This window comes from Archocentrus centrarchus, chromosome 10 (assembly GCF_007364275.1).
Source record: "Archocentrus centrarchus isolate MPI-CPG fArcCen1 chromosome 10, fArcCen1, whole genome shotgun sequence".
NCBI lineage: Eukaryota > Metazoa > Chordata > Actinopteri > Cichliformes > Cichlidae > Archocentrus > Archocentrus centrarchus.
In genome coordinates this window covers 12,675,243-12,696,370 of record NC_044355.1, presented here as the reverse complement: position 1 = coordinate 12,696,370, position 21,128 = coordinate 12,675,243, and the positions used below count along the sequence as shown (strand labels likewise).

Below are 21,128 nucleotides of genomic sequence, written 5' to 3'. Positions count from 1 at the left end.
ACTGAGACTGCTGGTTAGAACATAAAATATAAAAAAGATCTTATTAAGAATACTTACGCACAGTTAATTCCTGTGAATTTTTTGGTAAAAAACTTTTGTACATGTTCATCAAATGTTTAAAGGCACAGTTGTCAATGTTGCTAGCCTGATCTCAGTGTTTTTAAAAAGATGACAGCATTTTAGCTGTGCTAGTCTGTCACTCCTGTTTGGTCCCAACCACAGATGTTATAAAAAATAGATGCAGCCACTGGTTAGTAAAGTCCCATTGACACCTTGAACTGAGTGTTTTTATTGTTTCAAGCATTTTCTTACCATTTTAAAACTATATATGAAGCGCAAGGGGTGGATCTGACAACGCATGCTCATTCCAGTGATCGTATCCTGGATAATCCTCCTCTCTGACTCCAGTAATCTGACTATAATACATGAAATCTCTGTCTGTCTGACTGTGTGTTTGTTTCTTTGTCTGCAACTCCAGCCACACCATAAGGAGTTGAGCAACCAAACTTGACCCGCAGATCATGGCCCCGAAGATTCTTAGCCAGGGATGGGCAATTCATTTTCCCAAGGAACCACATAAAGAACTGGGACTGTTTTGGAGGGCTGCACCAATAAGCTTATTAAGAGATAAAATTAACTGAGTTTAGATTATTGGTGTGGTTCTTCATAGCAGTCCCTGCTTTTCATGTGGCCCTTTGGGAAAACGAACTGCCCACCCTGTTCTTAGCTATATCCGATATTATGGCATTGTCATGTTGCTTAGCAACCTCGTAGCAACGGGCTAAAATGACCTGTTTTTAGCATTTACGGACCTGTAACACACTAGGAAAACATCTTATCCTTTTTATCTCACAACAATATATCCACAATAGTTGAATTATGCTTGATACATTATGTATGAGGGCATCATATTTCCTAGCAACGACCTTGCAGCGGGATAAAATAGAGATGGGAATCACCAGACACCTCACGATACAGTATTATCACAATACTTCACTCACAATATATTATTGTGATTTTTAATGTTTTTTGATATACTGAGTATTATAATAACAGCGATTTATTGCCTTTTGTAAACTGCAAATTATGTCATCAAAATTAAACTTTGTCATTATCTGTTTTATCCGATCAGATGAAGTTAACTCACTTTAGTTATTTTTTGGCCACAAAATTAGATTTTCAAGCTGCAATTGAATAGGGTCAGGTTGGCAGTTACGTGCAATCTGTTTCTGATAATGCATAATTTAACTGTGATAACTGATCAGAAAACACTATCTGTTGCTATCTACATAAATAGAAATTCACATTTAACTCTTACATGTGCTCAGCAACCTTCCTGTTCTGTAAGAATATAACCAGAACGCAACTAGCTGGCAGCCAGTTGAGTCGAGTCTCCTCAAGTTGTTCTCACTGACAAAAAGTCATTCAGACTGATGGCAACATATTTGCAATCTGTCTGCATTTATAAATTCGACAGCAATTATTTGCAAACCTTCAACAACCTCTCTGAGAGTGACTTCAGTCAGTCCCAGTCAGACTGCAACTGTTTGCAGAAAGGTTGCCTCCTCTCAGGCGACCTGTGCAATCAAAAGTGGTCATGAGTGTGAAACATCATCAAGCTCCGGGCAACATTTAGTCACCACAAGTTGCAGTCAGTTGCAGAATGTGAAAAAATTCAATGCAATCACCAGACAGCCACCTTTTCTTTCTTTTTTTTCTTTTTTTTTTTTGTAGATGCAAGTTGGCTGCTGTCCTATTTTTACTCATTTGACTGAGCCATTAGCTTGCTTTGAATTAGGAGATAGTTTTGTCAAGCTACCTTCAACGCCATCCAACACTGTGTTGGATGGTGTCCCTCTGAGTTAATCGCGAGATTGCGCAACCGCATCGTGAACCAAGCTAGTCGCTCGGAAAGTTCTCACATGCGGGAGGACGTCAGCCTCAGCTGCTGTAGCAACTGCTAAGACACTGTTGCTTCTTTGATGGGCCCCCCATTGTGCATGGTCCTATTGGATAATCTGGCCATGGATGGCGGTGCAAGAGATGAGCCCTCTTGTTCATACTATTCCCAGAATATTTTAATTTATTTAATGAATAAATAAATATCAATATTTGGTGTCCCTGTATCGATACAATATTGCCATGCAAAACATTTCAATACTCTGCCTTTTTGATTTTTTTTTCCTTGAATCCTACAATAAAACGACCCATTTTTAGGATATAAACAACATCTACCACCCCTATATTTTTTTTACTTTTGTCATTAAGTACATCAGCTTACCAACAGCACAAGCGGGTCAAACAGTACTGTAGCATGTGAAATGTGTAGTTTCTAGGTGATGAATATCTAGATGAGGCTGAAATTTTAAAGTTTTCATCTGTATCAATACTTTAAGATACTTGCTTGCTTAGTCTATTCCACTGTAGCGTGTTTCATCAGGTACCAGCGGTGCATATTAGAGAACTGGCAAGATAAAGGCTGGTTTTAATGTTACACAGCATTTGGGTGGCTTTTTTTTTAATAATAGTTATCCAGTGTGTGACCATTTGCTAACTTATTTAAATTAATGTACACAGCCCTCCAATCTCATTGTACATTCTGCACTAAACAATAATGGTAAACAGAAAGTATTACTAGCTTGTTAGGACTGTGTGGAAATCTTGCAATATTTTTCATGTAGCTCAGCGTCTCACACTGAGGCTTCAGCTACCAGGAAAGGAAAGGCTTGGTAGTTGATTCGGAGTACTTCTGAGTAGTTCAGTATTCTTAGTTTGCAATAAAAGTCATCTGTTCTTTTCCATGTTGTTACATTTCCATACTCAGAGATGTAGCTCCAGCTGTTGTTTATGATCACGCTGTACAAAAAAAAAAAAAAAAACAGAACTCCGACTTGGCTATGTCACATTGAACCTACTTTCACATTTTTCTATAGCATCATTTCTCGATTATAACTGTCCCCTTTGTCTTGCAGTATTCATAAAGGCCTCAATAGAGGCAAAAGGCAAACTGAGGAAAGCAGAGTCACAGCAGCTTGTATCAGGAAGTGAAAGATTGTTCCTATGTATGTTCAAAGTTGCCCAGTGCAGTGTAAACTAGGCTGACTTTGGAGGAGAGCCAGTATTTCCATGCAGCTTTCCAAGAGTGGTTGTAACGGCAACTGTGCACCATTTGGTGTCTGGTGTGGTGAGTGCAAGGAGTGTTGCTGAGGAGCATTTTGATGATGTGTGTTGCATATTGCTGAGCTGCATCGTCAGGATGTGCGTAAGCAAAGGCATTTGACACTGATGTGGACCTGAATGAAGGACAGGCAGAGCTGCAGGAGGAGGAGTGCTCGTCTTGTGCCCCTGAGAAAAGTTTCTATCGATCTGTAGGTAGGCTGGGAGGAGGGAAGAGGCACAGACAAGCATAGTGGTTAAAGCAAGCAAAGCAGTTGCTGTACCTGCTCATCTCTCATTCCTGTCTCTTTTTTTGGCTGGGATGTGTCTTTGTTCTTGTGTTTGAAGGTGGTTGTATCAATTCAGTTCCCACCTCCCCCTTATCCCGCCGTCTCCCACTCTGCTGCAGTGTTCTCCTTCTGGGCTGTGTATCTGCATGCTCACACACACACACACACACACACACACACACACACTCTCTTGTTCCCTCACATTCTCCCCCCCCGTCGCTTCCTCCGTCTGTGTCTGCCGCCATCAGTCGCAGGGAGTGATAATATCTGCTCCAACGCCCTGTCCTCCTCCTGTTTTTTTTTTTTTTGTTGCACTCCTTCTCTCCTGCATCTCTCCTGTTGTTAATTCATTGCATTCGTGCTTAGGTTTTATACAGCACAGCTCTCTGTTCCTTCAATTTACATTTTTCAAAGTCCAAAAAAATACAGTCTGGAATTTCCCTTTCCCTGAGAAGCTACGAGTTTCTTCTGTGTGCATGTGTCACCTCACTGATCATTATCTGCATTCACTTAGTGTCCGGACACGTCACTCTGCTTCTTCAGAGTGAGCAGCACAACAGGCTGCATGCATCATCCTTGCATCATACTGCAGCACAGTGCACAGTTTGAATAACTCCTCCACATCTGTGAGAAGACAAAGCTGTTTGGAGTCAGCTCAGAGCTCTAGTACAGTGTGAATATTAGCATGTGGCTCAGCCATGACTGCCATGACTGTGCTTGTACCAAAAAAAGAAAAAAATCACAGAGGAACAAGGACAGGCTGTGTGAAGGGAGGAGCTGAGCTTTAAACTGCTCTGTCATTGGTCAGTCACATGCCCTGCCTGCCTGTAAGAGTCTGCCTGATTGGCTGTTGCTCTGCATTGAGCACAGCAGCTGCAGTTGTGATGAACTACCCCTTCTCTCTCTCTTGCTCTGTCTCTGCTTTTCCTGCCTCTACCACTCACATTAATAAACTGTCTGGCACTCATCTATGTGGACCAGCGTGCCAGCCTGTGCAACTTCAAGGACACCTCTATCTGCTGTGTATTTCTGCGTGAATTATGTCAAGTTAGTCAGTTACTTTCTGCTCCATGGCACTCACGGGAGTTAAAGTGACGTCTGCACTGCCTGCAATCTCCCTCCCTCCATCCTCTCCCTCTCACACTCCCTCTCTTGTATCACTTAATCAAGACATACTGTAGCTTGCCCTTTCCTGTTCAGTGCTGCCTCCCTCCCTGCTCCCCTATTTGTTTGCCCTCGTCTTCTCCTCTTTGGTTCTTTCGCGTCTGTCCACCCTCCCTGCCTCGTGGTCCTCATCGCCCTCCATTTAAACAAACTCCACACCAGGTTGTAGTTCTAGATTCACGTTCTCTCCTCAACAGGCTGCTGCTTTGTTAACGCGCCTCTGTTTTTACAATCCACAGCAAAGCAACAAGCAAGGACATGCAGCAGAGAGGTCAGTGAGGAGGAGGATGACAGCAGAAGAATAGGGAACGGTCAAGGAGGGATGAGAAAGAGACTGAAGTAAGAGGAGGAAGTGGAAATCCAAAGTGCCTACAGCGAGGGTACGTTTGCCGAGTCTGCTGGATTACAGCGGGACAGTGTGTGTCTGGCCTTGAATGGAGGCTGTATTTTATCCTGACAGCCACAGAGTCATCCATCCCACGTTGCTGAGCTGCAGTCCCAACATACCCTGAGCTGAGCAGCCACTTCATCTCATCATTACAAGGACATCTCCGTGTAAGGCTCTGTTTTTATTTTGTTTTGTTTTGTTTTGGTTTTTTTCCTCTAAAGAAATCTTTAATTTCTCTGTCAAGCTGCCCAAATATCACTAAAGTAGAACTACAGTGCATGTCCGAGCCTGGCCATGTTGACGTGAATCTAACGGTGACTTACAGCGGGCTGATACAGGTGAATGCACATACTGAGCAACATAACCAAGCGACATGCCAGAGTGATGTCCTCAGATTAGTTTTCTTTTTTTTCTTTCTTCTTTTGAGACAGAGCTGGCCTCTGCTCACAGTCAAGCCCCTCTATATATCTCACTGCAGTGAGACTTCAGCTGCCACTTTTCCCATGAAGAACTAATAAACATCCCCCAAAATACATCAACCAAAAGGACTTGCTGCCTATTTGCACTGAGGAGAAACCGAAAATATTTTTGCTTCTGTTTCCTCTGCGGTGGGGGATTTTTTTTATTATATTTTTCTTGAATCACCATTAGTCACCCTTGCTCACATCAGACAATTTTCCGTCCGCTTGCCCCCAACCGCTGCACAGCGTCTGTGAGCGTCTCTGATGGCTGTCAGCATGACCATGGGACGAGACACCAAATGGCTGACCTTGGAAGTGTGTCGTGAGTTTCAGAGGGGCACCTGCTCACGGTCTGATGCTGAGTGTAAGTTTGCACATCCCTCACGGAGCTGCCATGTGGAGAACGGCCGAGTCATCGCCTGCTTTGATTCACTCAAGGTAAGGGTGCTACAGACACGTTGCTCTAATATAGCTTGTTTGCTTCCACACATATACTGTGCTAGTTAATGCCTTTTGGCTCTGTGTAGCTAAATGACATATGAACACAACCTGATATACACACAAACTCGGATTTTGTGCATTGAGCGGAAAAACACATCACATAGACATATGTCAGAATTTGCGTGGTCAACCCCTTTAACCTTTCAAATGATGCCAGTTGGTCAGTTGATCTTCTGTTTGTGTCTGCTTAGGTTTTCTATAGGTTTGCTATATTTGACACTGTTTTCTCATTTTATCTTTATACTGTATGTCCATGTGATTCTGAGGCTGGAAAGTAGAGGGATGTGTGTCATTTCAAGTCTTAGTAACATTTTTGTAGTTTTGAGCATTTTATAATGAAGAAAAAGTGTTTTGTCTACACATTCCAGAATAACCTTTGTAATTCTTGAGAAAAACAGCTGTAAATGACAAATTTTAACTTGTCACAATTCAGTATAAAGTAGAGAGTATCAGCTAAGAGAAGGACACATGTCAACAGGATTTTTACTGACCAAAGAGATCATTTGGGCTTTCTCTTAAAGGAAAATCACCAGGATTGTAATCAAATTATTTTTAACCATTTAACCATTTTTGTTTATCAAATGGCCAGAAATAACATGGTAAAGCCTAGGCCTATTGAAAGTAAGGTAACGCAGACTCTTTCTTTTAACTGTATGTGACCAGTCATGGCTGGAAGCCCATTTTGAGCCAGGAAAAACCCTGTTCGGGTCATTTAAATTTCATGATAAGGGGTTTTCCCTAAATATATATATAAAAACATTCAGGCCCACCAAAGAGATTTTATTGTTCACCTAAAAAGGAAAACCACCAGGGCTATGATACGGAATATTTTTAACCAGTTATTCTGAGCGAGGTTTAATTTACCCAAGCATAAAATAATTTTTTGTTTATCAAATGCTAAAAATCTTCTATTAAGAAAGATAAGAGTGACTCGGTGCCTTAACTATATGTGGACCAATTGTACTTTGCATTAGTTAGCCCCTGAAGGCCCAGGAAGCCAGGAAAAACCCTGTGATAGTGACACACTCTTTAGGCGGTGTCTTCACATTCAACTGCTTGTGAATCGTGAATGATGGCAGTGGATTGTCAAGGATAGCTGTTTTTTGCACAAAGACCCCAGAGTTTACTGTTTTTATCATAACTGTACATGTTATATATCTGCCAGTATCAATATCAGAATTTTTTTTTCTATAAGAATTGTCATTAGCTCCAAAAATTAAGTGATTCCCTCTGAGAATTCAGCTGCCTAATGTTATATCAGACTTCAGGATTTGTGTAACATCTTTTAGTGCATGTCTCAATAATAAAACCAGGAAATTGGGTAACAGAAAAGATAGGTTCATCAGCTAATTCTTGGGTTAATATTTAAAAACAAAAAGCTGAATTTTCTTTTTTTGGTCTTTTTTACTTGATAAAATACCATCTTTTTCTTTTCTTGAGCTAATATCAAAGTTTGAAGGACAGAGAGCTGAATTTCATGTATAACGTGATGTCATACCCCTTTCAGTCCATTTTAGCCGTAGCCTGTGATTTTCACAATAAAAGCTCTCTCGTGTCTAGTTACATATGATACTGGTTTTATATTTGAAACTGAAAATCACAAAGTTAGGTTGTTTTTTTTATTGATTTATGATTATAAATTAACACACAGTATTCGCCTGCCTTAAATATCACACTCCATTTAGGCACGCACCTCTTGCTATGCAGCTAATTTGCAGTTTTACTGTCCACATGGAAAATACTGCCTGTTTTTACTTACAATTTAATATTGCCACATGGAATTAGAGCTGAAAAAAATGCATTTATTTGGTTACTGTTTGAGTCGTAAATCTTTTAGCCAGATTTTCTTTGGTCCAACAGTATTTTAAATCAGGCTCGAGTCTGTGTAACCAACATATTCCGTATTTATCTGTAGCTCTGTAAATCAGGGAATGACTTCTGGTTTTCCTGATATTTATTGTTTCCGTTATGGACCAGGCATAATTTCTCGTAAAGCTGCTCAGCTGATGCTCTGTTCCTCCGCCACCTCTGATGTGGGCTAGTCGGTCGTGATGCTCCAGCATCACTGCAGCTGCTCTCCTCGCTCCCATCCTCTCTCCTCCACCACAGAACCACAACACTAGCCCTGCTCGCATGCCGTGTAAAAACAGTCTGAGACGTGGTGCATTTTAGAGGAGCTACATCTATCAATGGCCAATTATGTGAAAATCCAGAATATACTGTTGCCCTGCTCGTGCGTGTGCATGCGTTTTGATGTGTGCGTGTTTGTCCACCAGTTTTTCTGCAGTGAAAAAGTGAGACTCGGACAAGGGGCTTTCTGTCTGAGTGCAGCTGCTGTCTCCTCGTTTATTGAGTTAGAATTTATTATTCAGCCATTTTTCTGTGTTATGTCCTCCAGAGGGGGGGGGGGGTTGGAGAGGAGAGAGAGAAAGAGAGAGGGGGCCTAGCAACAGCACAGGAGTGCATACCCATTGGATAGTTTGATCTTCCTGAGTGGCACGGCTGTTTTTAGCACAGAGCAACAGCCTGGCCCTGTACTGGTCTCACTGACAGGAAGAAGAGGCTGTTTGAAACCCCAGGGTCATGTTGTTAGTTTGAGAGAGAACTGAAGCTGGCAACGAAGGCCAGGTCAGATGGTTTTATGTACAATGCCAGTGCAGTGTGTGAAACCATCTTTTTATTACGACAGTGTTTCTGTCCTCTTTGTTGTTCTAGTTTATGCTCAGCTGACAGTTGTTGCTTTTGGTCGACCGACTAGAAAAAACAAGGAAGCATCACGCGCTGTCCCCAGCAGAGCTGCTCTACAGCATCGCTCCTTCCTCCTGCTCTCCGCCTACCCTCCCTCCTTTGTTAATTTTATGGATTTATCTGCTAATGGCTTCCCTCCTCATCATCCCTCCCATATCTGGCATCTCCACGCAGGCCCAAACCGACCACTGTCATTCCATGTTGCTCCTCCATTAGCTTTGTCTGGTCGGTCTGAACCCGCTGTGGGAGGGCTTGCCGCCTAGTTCTTTTTACCTTGTTAACTGGAGTGCTGCTGTCATCTCAAATGATTAATGTGGGCATCGCATCTACCCACCATCCTACTTTTCAGCGTAAAGATGATTCAAAAGGAGCGTCACCTTTGAATGACATCATTGAAGGACCGCAGCTAACAGCATTATAATTATACATTTATCAGATAAACTTAATATGAAACACATGAAAATTCTACTTTCAAGGTTTCTTTATTGTCATATATATGTAAACATATAATGAAAACATATAATGAAATTTTGCGTTCCAGAACACTCACCCAAGAAATACAAAAAACAGAAGCAAACAGGGGGGACAGGTGTCCTGAGGTCATGCAGCTGACGTGCAACGCTACTTTAAAATGCATCTTGTGTCCAAACAACAATTCTAAGCCCAAAGCTTAAAATGCTTTTAAAATAAGTTTTGTGTTTGAGGATGCCAGCATTTGCCTTTTTAGAACATTTGCCTTTTTACATACTGTTGAATAGTGAGTTAGTTGTCTATTTTTTTTTTCCATTTTCACATCATTATGCCCTATGAGAATGAGCTCAAACATGAACCTTTAAAGGTGACCCGTAATGATTTGCCTGATTTAGGGTATATACTGTTACAACAGTGATCAATGAAAATTTCAAATAGAGAGGCCGGCATATTTAGAAGTAATCTGTCTTAGACAAAAGTATTTACTTCAGATTATAAACAGTATAAAAGATGCACATTGCCTCTAGACCTGAAAAGTGAAACCAGCACCAAAATGCCTTATAAACCTGCATTATTTTCAATGACCACCAGGCGGCGACACATGTTGTCGCAAAAACAATTCTGGAAAATTATGCGTGGGGAACAGGATACTGTTTTTTGGTATACTTGTTTTTTTTTAACATTATGTCAGATTCATACCAAATTTGCCTGAAAGATGGCCAGTGACCCCTAGATCACCACTAGGGACAAACAAAGACTACAGCGCATTGTGCACTCTACTGAGAAGGTGATTGGCTGTAACCTCCCATCTCTCCAGGACCTGTACACCTCCAGGACACTGGGGCGTGCAGGTCGGATCACAGCCGACCACTCTCACCCTGGGCACAGACTTTTTGACCCTCTCCCCTCAGGAAGGAGGCTACGGTCCATTCGGACCAGAACCTCCCGCCATAAGAACAGTTTCTTCCCCTCTGCTGTTGGACTCATGAACAATAACCCTAAGACTGTTACCACCACCCTCCACAAACGCTGATGACCCTATGTTTATGCACCTGTCTGTTTACACTGATGTATATATTACTGGACTATAGTTTACATTCTTTTATCTTTTACTTATTCTCTGCACTGTATATTTTGTAATTTTGTAATATTGTGTTATAGTTATAGTTCTAATATCTCTGTATATTTGTAATTTGTATACTTGTATATTGTCTTATAGTTTTTATACTTATTTGTTTTTTATGTAAGCACGAAGTACTGCAGCAATTTCCTAATGCTGTGAACCTGTTCACCCATATGGCAATAAAAACCTTCTGATTCTGATTCTGATTCTGATTCTGATTCTGATTCTGATTCCTTCTGATTCTGATTACATTTTTGCCATAAAATTGGGTTAAGGTTAAAAAAAAATCCACCAGCATGTCCATAGTACCTTCGATTTAAGGTGAGGTAGCAGCAGGTCGCAGCCTCTGTGAATCTCTGGTTCAACTTGTGTCAAGAGTGTGGTATTCAAACTACGTACCGGTTTTTAAATTCTGTTGATAGACCAAGTAAAACCAGAGTTATGATCAATAATTGCTTTTTCCTGTATATTGTCCTCACGTGATGTGCATTTGGTGCAGGAAGAAACAGTAAAAACACGATCTTCACTAGAAGAAAGCACTTGTGAGCAAACAAACAAAATAAAAAAACTCAAATCCCCTTTCCTATTGCACCACATCAACCAATCAAAAAATTACATGGCAATGTGTGGCATTTGGTTGCTGAGGAACAGGTGAAGTTGTGGGAGTGAAGGGGGTGAAAGAGAGACAGCGATACTGTTAGTGAGTTTTGGCACTGTCAAATGTAAATGCTGTCTCCAGGTGTACAACAGGAGGAGTGACACACCTGAAAGTGTCAGGCCTGTGATGTGCCCCTCTGTGTTGTGGTGGCCAGGAACCGTTTGGGTTTATTTTGGAGAGGCCCAAATAATTTGTGTGGCATCTTATTGTGACACCTGTTCTGTAAATAGTTGCACAAAAAACGCCTGAGGCATTACCTGTATTTTAATGTAAATAGTTGTATATATCTTGGCTGTTTGGTAAATTTGTACATACATTTTTTAAAATGACAACTTATATTTGTATTTTAAGTTATAAAAGTAATTTGTTAAACATGCTTGTGATTTTCACAGTAAAATGTAGAGGGCCAGGAGCTAGTGCCAAACCGAACGCCATTTGGATCCAATCCAGATTCTGGATTTGCAGGTTACTTGAATTTAACATTGGAAACTCCATTTAATGCATATTTTTGTCCATATCTTAGCTGAAAATTAACATTGTCTTCATTTGTTGCAGTAAGAAGTAAATCACTATTGTCAGTGGATATGTAATATTTGATTGGGATATGATACGGATACGCAAATATATGACACAACTTTTGACTATCAATCCAATCACTCAAGTCCCCTATTATCGCCCACCTGAAAAATCGCTTATTTATAAGAAATAAAGCTTTTACAAAAAAATGAAAATGACTATAAAATGAAAGTTATTTTACTAGTTATTTAAACTTTTTATACCTTGGGGAATGATGGGGGCGGCAGCACAGTGGCATAGTGGTTAGTTCATCTGCCTCTCAGTCCCCCCGCGACCCTGAAAAGGATAAGTGGAAGAAAATGGATGGATGGAAAATGATAGGTATGGACAACAGGACCTGTGTGTTATCTCTGTGATTCAGTGTTTGGAGAGTGAGATGTTTGTGAGACAGATCAAATAAGGCTTGCTTCCTGAAGAGTTCAGTCGCTCATTTCAGGCCACATTGAATAAAATATTACATTCATTTTGTAAATTTTGGTCATTTTAAGTTTAACAGGGGAGAAATGTCCAGGGCATCCACATTGGCTATTGATTTGTCAATCACAAGTATGTCGTTTCACAGTTTATCATCGGTTTGAAACCCTACCAGTTTTAAAAAAATGATGGGTGACTTCACTATCATGAATTTGGATTGTAGGGGTGGTGAGGATCCAAATGCAGACACAGGAGGCAGACAAAAGGTGAGCCATTTATTTAAGCTGATGCACCAAAGTCCAATAAAAAGTAACAAAATTATAAAGCCATGTAGGGACAGACAATGGTGAACACACAAGAAAATTAAGAGATACCAACGCAAAGACTAAGGGAAAGGATTGGACTATGAATACACATGAGGTAAGAAGGTAAGAAGACAATCAATTACAGTGAGACATGAGGGGAAGTAAAACTAAATGTAGAGCACAGGAGACAGATGATTACCAAAGTAAAACAGAGAATGGATGACATTAACTGAAACAGGGAAACACCAGCACTTAAATAAACTTAACATGGGGGAAAACACAGGAGAAAGGGAAACATTGATGGGACTTCCAATATCATAAATACAAACAGAAAAAGTAGAATTAATATAGAACCAGAACAGAAGGCTTATAATACCAAGGAATGATTGAAAATCAAAACCTAGAATTAAACAAAGCAAAGAATAAAGAAACCCTAGAGCGATCAAACAGAGTGTACCTAAAAATAAACAAGGATCCAAAACTTCAAAAAACTCAAAACCCCAGGACCGGCCCAGGGTGATGACATTCATGTCCATCTTTTTACTGTCTGTACTTCAGATAGTTTGTTTTTTTTTCCCATTTTCTCATTTGTATGATGTTCGTGTGAACTTAAGAAACAAAAAATACTTGACACTGTGATGCCAACATCCTCTTGTCATGGTCCTGGGCTAGTTGCCCAGTGTTCTGAGGTTTTTTGGACTTTGAGTGTTATTTTGTAGGTGTGTTATGGGTTCTTGGTTTGCTTGGGGTTATGTTACATCTATGTCAAGTCTTCTGTGTTGTGTCATGTTTGTGTGCATGTTACATGAAGTCACTTCCTGTTTTATTTTGCCAGTCCCGTGTTCTGTGTGTGTTGTGTTTAGTATTGCTTCCCCTTATCTTGTTAGTGCAGGGATCCTCACATCCAGGCCTCGAGAGCCAGTGTCCTGCAGATTTTAGATGTGTCCCTGATCCAACACACCTGAATCAAATGGCTGAATTACCTCCTCAATATGCAGTCAAGTTTTCCAGAGTCCTGCTAATGACTTCTATATTTGACTCACATGTGTTGAAGCAGAGACACATCTAAAACCTGCAGGACACCTGCTCTCGAGGCCTGGATGTGAGGATCCCTGTGTTAGTGTAATTCTGTTCACCTGTTCTCCCCAGATGTTTCCACTCTCCTCTTGTTACCTTGTGTGTGTATATATTGTCTGTGTTTTCCCTTGTCCTTTGTTGTGTCATCATCATTGGTTTTCCTCCTGCTGTGTGCGCTCTTGTCAGTCAGTCATTCAGTTAGTTAACGTGAGTTTTCTGTTTTGTGCTGCTGGTCACGTGCAGCTCTGCTTATCCTGTTGTCCAGCAATGAAGCTCAAGTTAAATTGAGTTCTGTCTGGAGTCCTGCATTCTGGGTCCTCAACCTGCCTGCCACAGTAGCACATGACACCTCTATTGTTCTCTTACTTCTGATTATTATTTCTAATTACAGAACACTAATGTAAAGGTGTAAGACCAAGGCCCTGTTGCAGTAATGTTAGAAAATAACATCATGAATATGTTCTAAAAAGTTGCATTTGCCAACATAATATAATAATTTCATAGTTCCATGTGGTCTGGCTATTTTGTGACCATAGAGCAGTGTTGTTACAGCCTTATCTGTTTGTAGGGAGGGGATATTCCTAATATGATTGTGTCGGGCCATATTTGGGACAGGTCCACCCACTTACTGTTTAAACCTTCTGTTTATGAAAGGCAGCCAATCAGAAGAAAGGCTGGCTCAAAGGGAGGAGAACTAAAATGAGCTGTTTCAGTATGATATAAGTAGGGATTCATCCATGAATTGCCACCTTATTGTGGTGGAGGGGTTTGTGTGTTCCAGTGATCCCAGAAGCTATGTAGACCGGGGGCTTGTCCCCTTGGTAGGGTCTCCTGTGGAAAATTGTTCCTGAGTGAAGGGCCAGACAAAGAGTGATTCAAAAGACCACTATGGAAGAGTCAAGGGAACTGTTTACCCTGCCCGGGATAGGGTTACTGGGGCCCAGAGCATCTGGTGGCTGGGCATAAGTTCATGGTGCCCAGCCGTGTGCAACCCGAAAAATAGACATAGGCCCACCCTCCTATAGGTCCACCACCCACAGGAGGCATTGTAGGGGTCAGGTACATTGTGTGTCAGGGGATGGCCAAGGGCGAAGGCCCTGGCAGACCGATCCCTGGCTATCAAGACTGGCTATTGGGACATGGAATGTCACCTCTCTGGTGGGGAAGGAGCCTGAGCTAGTGCGTGAGATTGAGAGATACCGGCTAGATATAGTTGGACTCAAGGCAATGCATGGCCTGGGCACTGGAACCAGTCTCCTGGAGAGGGGCTGGACTCTGTTCCAATCTGGAATTATCCCTTGGTGAGAGGCAGCGAGCTGGGGTGGGTGTACTTGTATCCCCTCGGCTTGCTGCCTGCACATGGGAGTTTTCACTGGTCGACGAGAGGGTTGCTTCCCTGTGCCTTCAGTCTAGGAATGGGTCCTGACTGTTGATTGTGCTTTTGCACCAAATGAAAGATCAGAGTACCCACCCTTCTTGGAGTCGCTGGGTGGGGTGCTCTAGGGTGCTCTATCTGGTGACTCCATTGTCCTGCTGGGAGACTTCAACACTCAAGTGGGCAATGACAGTGAGACCTGGAGGGGCGTGATTGGGAGGAACGGCCTGCCTGATCTGAACCTAAATGGTGTTTTGTTATTGGAATTCTGTGCAAACCACAGTTTGTCCATAACAAACACCATGTTCTAACATATGGATGTCAATAAATGCACATGTCACCAGGACACCCTAGGTCGCAGGTCGATGATTGATTTTGTAATTGTATCATCAGATCTGCAGCCATATGTTCTGGTGAAGAGAGGCGCTGAGTTGTCAACTGATCACCACCTGGTAGTGAGTTGGATCGGGTGGCAGGGGAGGATGCTGGACAGACCCGGTGCACCTAAATGTATTGCGAGGGTGCGTTGGGAACACCTGGCAGAGGCCCCAGTCTGCGAGATCTTCAACTCCCACCTCCAGTAGAACTTTGACAGCATTCCGAGGGAGACTGAGGACTTTGAGTCTGAATGGACCATATTCCACACCTCCATTGATGATGGTTTCTGCTGAGGCTACTGTTCAGAGCTGTGGCTACAAGGTGGTTGGTGCCTGTCGTGGTGGTAATCCCCGGATCCAGATTGTTGTCACAGGAGGTGAAGGGAGCCATCAAGCTGAAAAAGGAGTCCTTTCGGGACTTTCAGACAGCCTTGAAATGATTCTGGCAAACCGTCAGGTGACTCAGGAGGGGGAAGCAATGGTCTATAGTGCGGGTGGGGCACTGCTGACTTCAACTGAGGTTATAGTCAGGCGGTGGAGGGAACCTCCTTAATTCCACTGACACACCTTCTGTAGTGGAAGCAGAGTCTGGGGATGAGGGGGATGACTCACCCATCACTGGGGGTGGGGTCACTGAGGTGGTTAAACAACTCCTTGGTGGCAGGTTCCCTGGGGTGGACGAGATTTGCCCTGAGATTCTGAAGACTCTGGATATTGTAGGGCTATCTTGGTTGACACACCTCTGCAACATCGCGTGGAGATCTGGGGCAATGCCACTGGATTGGCAGACCATGGTGGTGGTTCCCATCTTTAAGAAGGGAGATTGGAAGGTGTGCTCCAACTATCGGCGGATAACACTCCTCAGCCTCCCCAGTAAGGTCTATGCCAGGCTGCTGGAAGGGCCCGTCTGTTAGTTGAACCTCAGATTCAAGAGGAACATTGTGGTTTTTGTCCTGGTCACGGAACACTGGACCAGCTCTTCATCCTTTTGAGGATATTTGAGTGTGCCTGGGAGTTTGCCCATCCAGTCTACATGTGTTTTGTGGACTTGGAGAAGGCAGGCATTCATCGCGCCCACAGGCATTTCCTGTGGGCATTGGACTTCATCAGGGCTGCCCTTTGTCACCCATTCTGTTCATAATTTTTATAGGCAGAATTTCCAGGCATAGCCAAGTGGTGTAAGGCTTCCACTTTGGTGGCCTCAGAATCTAATTTCTGCTTTTTGCAGATGATGTGGTCCTGTTGGCTTTATCAGGTGGTGGCCTCCAGCTCACAGTGGAAAGGTTTGCAGCCAAGTGTGAAGTGGCTGGCATGAGAATCAGCACCTCTAAGTCTGAGGCCATAGTCCTCAACCAGAAATGGGTGGAGTGCCCACTCCGGCTCAGGGACGAGTTGCTGCCCCAGGTGGAGGAGTTTAAGTATCTCGGGGTCTTGTTCATGAGTGACAGGAGAAGGGAGCAGAAGATTCACAGATGGATCGGGGCTGCATCTGCAGTGATGCGGATGGTGCACCGGTCTGTCGTAGTAAAGAGGGAGCTGAGTGTGAAAGCGAAGATGTTGATTTACTGGTCAGTCTATGTCCCTACCCTCACCTATGGTCATGAGCTTTGGGTAGTGACCAAAAGAATGAGATCGCGAATACAAGCAGCAGAAATGAGCTTCCTCCGAAGGGTGGCTGGCCTCTCCCTTAGAGATAGGGTGAGGAGTGCAGTCATTTGGGAGGGGCTCAAAGTAGGGCCGCTGCTCCTCCACATTGAAAGGAGCCAGTTGAGGTGGTTTGGGCATCTGATTAGGATGCCTCCTGGGCGCCTCTTGGGTGAGGTGTTCCAGGCATGTCCTACCAGGAGGACGTCCCAGGGCAAATACAGGACACGCTGGAGAGATTAGATCTCTCGACTGACCTGGGAATACCTTGGGGTCCCCCCAGATAAGCTGGAGGAGGTGGCTAGGGAAAGGGAGGTCTGGGCTTCTCTGCCTAGGCTGCTGCCCCTGCAACCCAGCCCCAGATAAGCAGAAGAAAATAGATGGATGGATTATGTTGAACAGGGAATCATGCAAAGCTACTCTAGTGGAGTCCAAGAATAAAAAGATGGAGCTGGAAATAAGTGTAACAGTCCCTCTTTAAATGAAGGATAGCATCATTTTTGTCTCATGTTAATATTGTTTACGGTGCAGTTCTGAAAATGTGTGTCACAGAGTAGAACGATGCTGTGATCCTTTTTATTGATGTCCTAGTTCTCTCTTCTCACCGAATGCATCAGCAGCACACTACTGTACAAACAGGGACTTTCTCTGTGTTGTATAGTGTGTTGCCATGACTACCGAAAGGAGATTCCTGACCCAATACTCTCCTCAGCACCATTATTCATTGGCCTTTCTCTAACCCAGATTTCACAGCTTTTATAAAGGTTTTGTATCCAAGTTTTCTTTGTGTCTATGTGTTTTGTTTGGAGCGTGCAATGCATAAAGTCATTGCACCATTAGATTCATTAATAGATACTTTTCTTTCCCTCTGAGTTGGAGCAGGCGTGCTGGGCTCATGGGACTCACTCTTCATTACAGACTCATCCCTAAACACACAGCTCGCTGACGCAAAGCTTGCTCCAGTGTAGGCGAGAGTGTTTGTGTATGCCTGTGTACCATCCTGACCGTTTTTCAGACGGCTGCGGAGGTGCATCCTCTTTTGCTTTTTGTCTGCTGTGTGAGGTTGTGTGAGTGTATACTGGCAAAGAGACACTGCAGTTTCCTCCTGTTTTATATAGTTATCCTGCTGCTAACCCCCTTTTTATGTGCCCTCAACTCAGCATGTTATCCATCACCATCATATTCTCTGCACCATGACGTCAGCTTGTCTTCACTTTTTTTTTTTTTTACTGTCCTCTGCTTTAGTGCTCTGTCAGTTGCTCATGATCACCTAATGCAAAGGGGGTTTCTGTGGGTGTGTTTTGATGACAGTGGAGGTAGTTTGGAGGGTTAACGACTCATCTGCAGGGACAGACAGCTGCTGTCGACCCAGGGGTTTAATGAAGACTGCAGTTTCTCCTCTGAGTGTGCGTTGACCTGCAGTGTTCCTGCAGCACCATCTTCACCTTCCCCATCGTCTGGCAGGGAGGAAGGACACTGCTTTAACAGCATTCTGGGCCAAATTGATTGCTTTTAGATAAATGGATCCAAATCTGATTTAGAGTTTGTCAAAAAGCCAGAAATGACAACTAAAAAGGAGCGTGAAGAATTACCTTGGATCAAAAAGGCTTTTGGCCACGGCTGTTGATGCAGGATAAGATTTAGTGGGTAATTTATGACTTTAATTTTTCCCAGTTTTCTGAGATGATAAATTCAACATAGCCATGTATTGTACAGTAATGAGATGAGTTGTAGATGAGAGATGAGTTGTAGTTTCATTAGATGACCAGGTGAAAAACTGCAACTGGCATTTCACTGTCCTGCAATGTTCAACTGACTCAATAATCTTTTAATTTATATTACACGATATAGCAGAGCTGTGTGACCTCTGGAAATGTTTGTTTTAATATAAAGCCTCTCACTTTTTCATCTCTATTGATTGTAAATGGCACCTGCACATTAAAAAAGAAAAGTTGTGACAATAATCAGTTATAATGCCTTTTAAAATTCACTTAAAGTAATATCAACTTAGGAAAAGAAGTTCAATTAAAGTGATATTTTAAGTTTGTCAAAATTAAGATAATTCAGATCAGTTTCTGCCCAACTCATCTATCATAACGTTTTTAAAGCAGTGCATTATTTTACTTATTTGCTCCCTGTATAAAGCAATCTGTTAAACTACCACTATAGCAGTCGTGGTGAAAACGTGGTGAAGAGCACTTTGCAGTGATTCTGCATGGCAAATCGGGCTGCTTTTTCTTTCAGTGCTACGAGCTGGTTGATCTCTGCTTTTGTTAACTGCTGAAAATCAAACTTTCACTACTTCTGGCGATGGCATACACTTAGCATGATCAACCCTCTGGGTTCTGGTTCTGACTCTGCTAGGTTTGTGCCTTTTCAGGTGCTGTGGGCAGGTGTACTTGGTATGCATATTTAAAGGCTTTTTAAAAATTTTTTGGATGAATTCCTCTCTTCGGTGAGACTGCCAGTTCTTGGTTGATTTAGAGCACCATGGTTTACGACATCACTACTCTTCAGCCTTGGAAATATGGTTACCGCTAAAAATGTACAAACTGCTATTCTCAGCCTGAGATTGACATTTGTATTAACAGTGTAATTGTAAGCTTGATATTTTGGTTTAACTCAACTTTTCTCAAAAATATTAGCAAAAATTGTTGGGTTCATTAGCATGTACATGGTCGAAATGGTGCCGATGTTTTACAAATCAAAATTGGTCTCATGGAAAAAAACATAAATCGTCCAGCAAACGCTGATGTTGTTTCCATCTATAATAACAGATCCAGCCCCCTGCAAAGCAGGAAACATCTATCAGATTTTGCAATAAAGAAAAAATCATGTCCTTTTTTTACATCCAGCAACATCACTTCATCAAGTATCACTACAAACATCTCGTCTCTGCTGCCCAATGTCAGCATTATAAACCCAGAGTGAGGTAATATAAATGTTTAAGTCAATTAGTTCAGTAAGTCAAGAGCTGGGCTCCTTGTTGGAGCATATATTCTGTCTTGTTTCTCTCGCTTTTAAAATGTTAGATTAATTTCCCTTTGTTCGTATTACTCAAAGAATGATATAAAACAACCCTGGTACAGAAACTTCCCATTTCTGGAAAGTCCAACCTCAGCATCCAGGCGATGTCCAAGAAACATGCCCAGCAGATGTTGGAACTGTTTTTGAACCAAGATCAAGAAGCTTTATCATCAGTTACAAATACTGAAGCACATTTAAAAAAAAAAAAGTTACAAATTATTCATTAGTAACGAAAGGTTCCCAACTATACTTTATAAAACTGGTATGCATATGCAAATTATGCATACAGTTTACTAAGAGTTGATGTGCTTCTCAGAAATATCATGATTCCTTGCAGATTTTTATGCCGGATGCCCTTCCTGATGCAACCCCAGAGGGATTTATATCTCCTCCCCTCTTGTTATGTTAATATGAACAAATTTGGCTTGTGAGTTAATTTTTTTCCAGTAAAAACTGCTTTTGCTTTTCACTCATACACTTAGATATTTTTCCCTCTTTTTGGAAAATAGGCTGTTTTTTGAGCTGATAACTTCCCGGTGGAGATACCGGGTCTATCATACAGGACGGTGAGAGTTAAGCATATGTTGTCAGCCTGCAGCTTTATCGCTTGTCACTTTAGTTTATTTTTCTGCTGTGGAAAAATCCAAAGCTGTCTCAAACACCTGTCATTTCACATTGCCTCGAAAATGACTTAATAACAAAATGAAATGATTACATCCTGAGAATAAAAAAATACACACAGTCACGCACACACACACACACCTTTGAATGTTCTTCTAAGATCAGAACACTTTTACAAAGTGGTTGCATATTTCTCATGAATTATGCAACATAAGCTCTTCTGGGGCTTCATTAGTACTTTATTCACCAAAATTTATAAGGCATAGTCATTAGGACTCCTCTGAAAGCACACCAGATCCTTGATGTTTAGTGTAACAAATTGCACTTGATTATATAGATGAGTCCTCTGCAAAACTTGAATTGGTTGCTCTTATAAGAGGTGAATTAATTTATTTATTTATTGGAATTGCAGAGTTTTTGTCACCTGTTTAAAGCTTCTGTCCTCATCTCTCCTGTCTCCGCTCTCCTCCTCAGGGGCGCTGCACACGAGAGAACTGTAAATACCTGCACCCACCTCCACACCTGAAAACCCAGCTGGAGATCAACGGGAGGAACAACCTGATCCAGCAGAAGGCCGCAGCAGCCATGTTGGCTCAGCAGATGCAGTTCATGCTGCCTGGAACACAACTGCAGCCCATAGTGAGCAGCTCGTGCTAAAACTATGACTTTACAGTAATGGACTCATCAAAATGCTGTGCTGTGTGCACCATGTGCACTAAGCAGGCAACAAGGATCAGAATAATATTTCACTG

The 21,128-nt window shown here is 42.3% G+C and overlaps 1 protein-coding gene across 1 annotated transcript in view; it reads left to right on the top strand.

Annotated features, from left to right (window-relative positions):
* mbnl3 (muscleblind-like splicing regulator 3) overlaps positions 1 to 21,128 on the top strand; it is a 38,664-nt gene that overhangs the window by 3,155 nt on the left and 14,381 nt on the right. Inside the window, exons 2-3 of the mRNA XM_030739002.1 lie at positions 4,850 to 5,897; positions 20,851 to 21,015. Coding sequence (XP_030594862.1) covers positions 5,724 to 5,897; positions 20,851 to 21,015 — 339 coding nt within the window. The 5' untranslated portion in view covers positions 4,850 to 5,723. The remainder of the gene's footprint in view (positions 1 to 4,849; positions 5,898 to 20,850; positions 21,016 to 21,128) is intronic.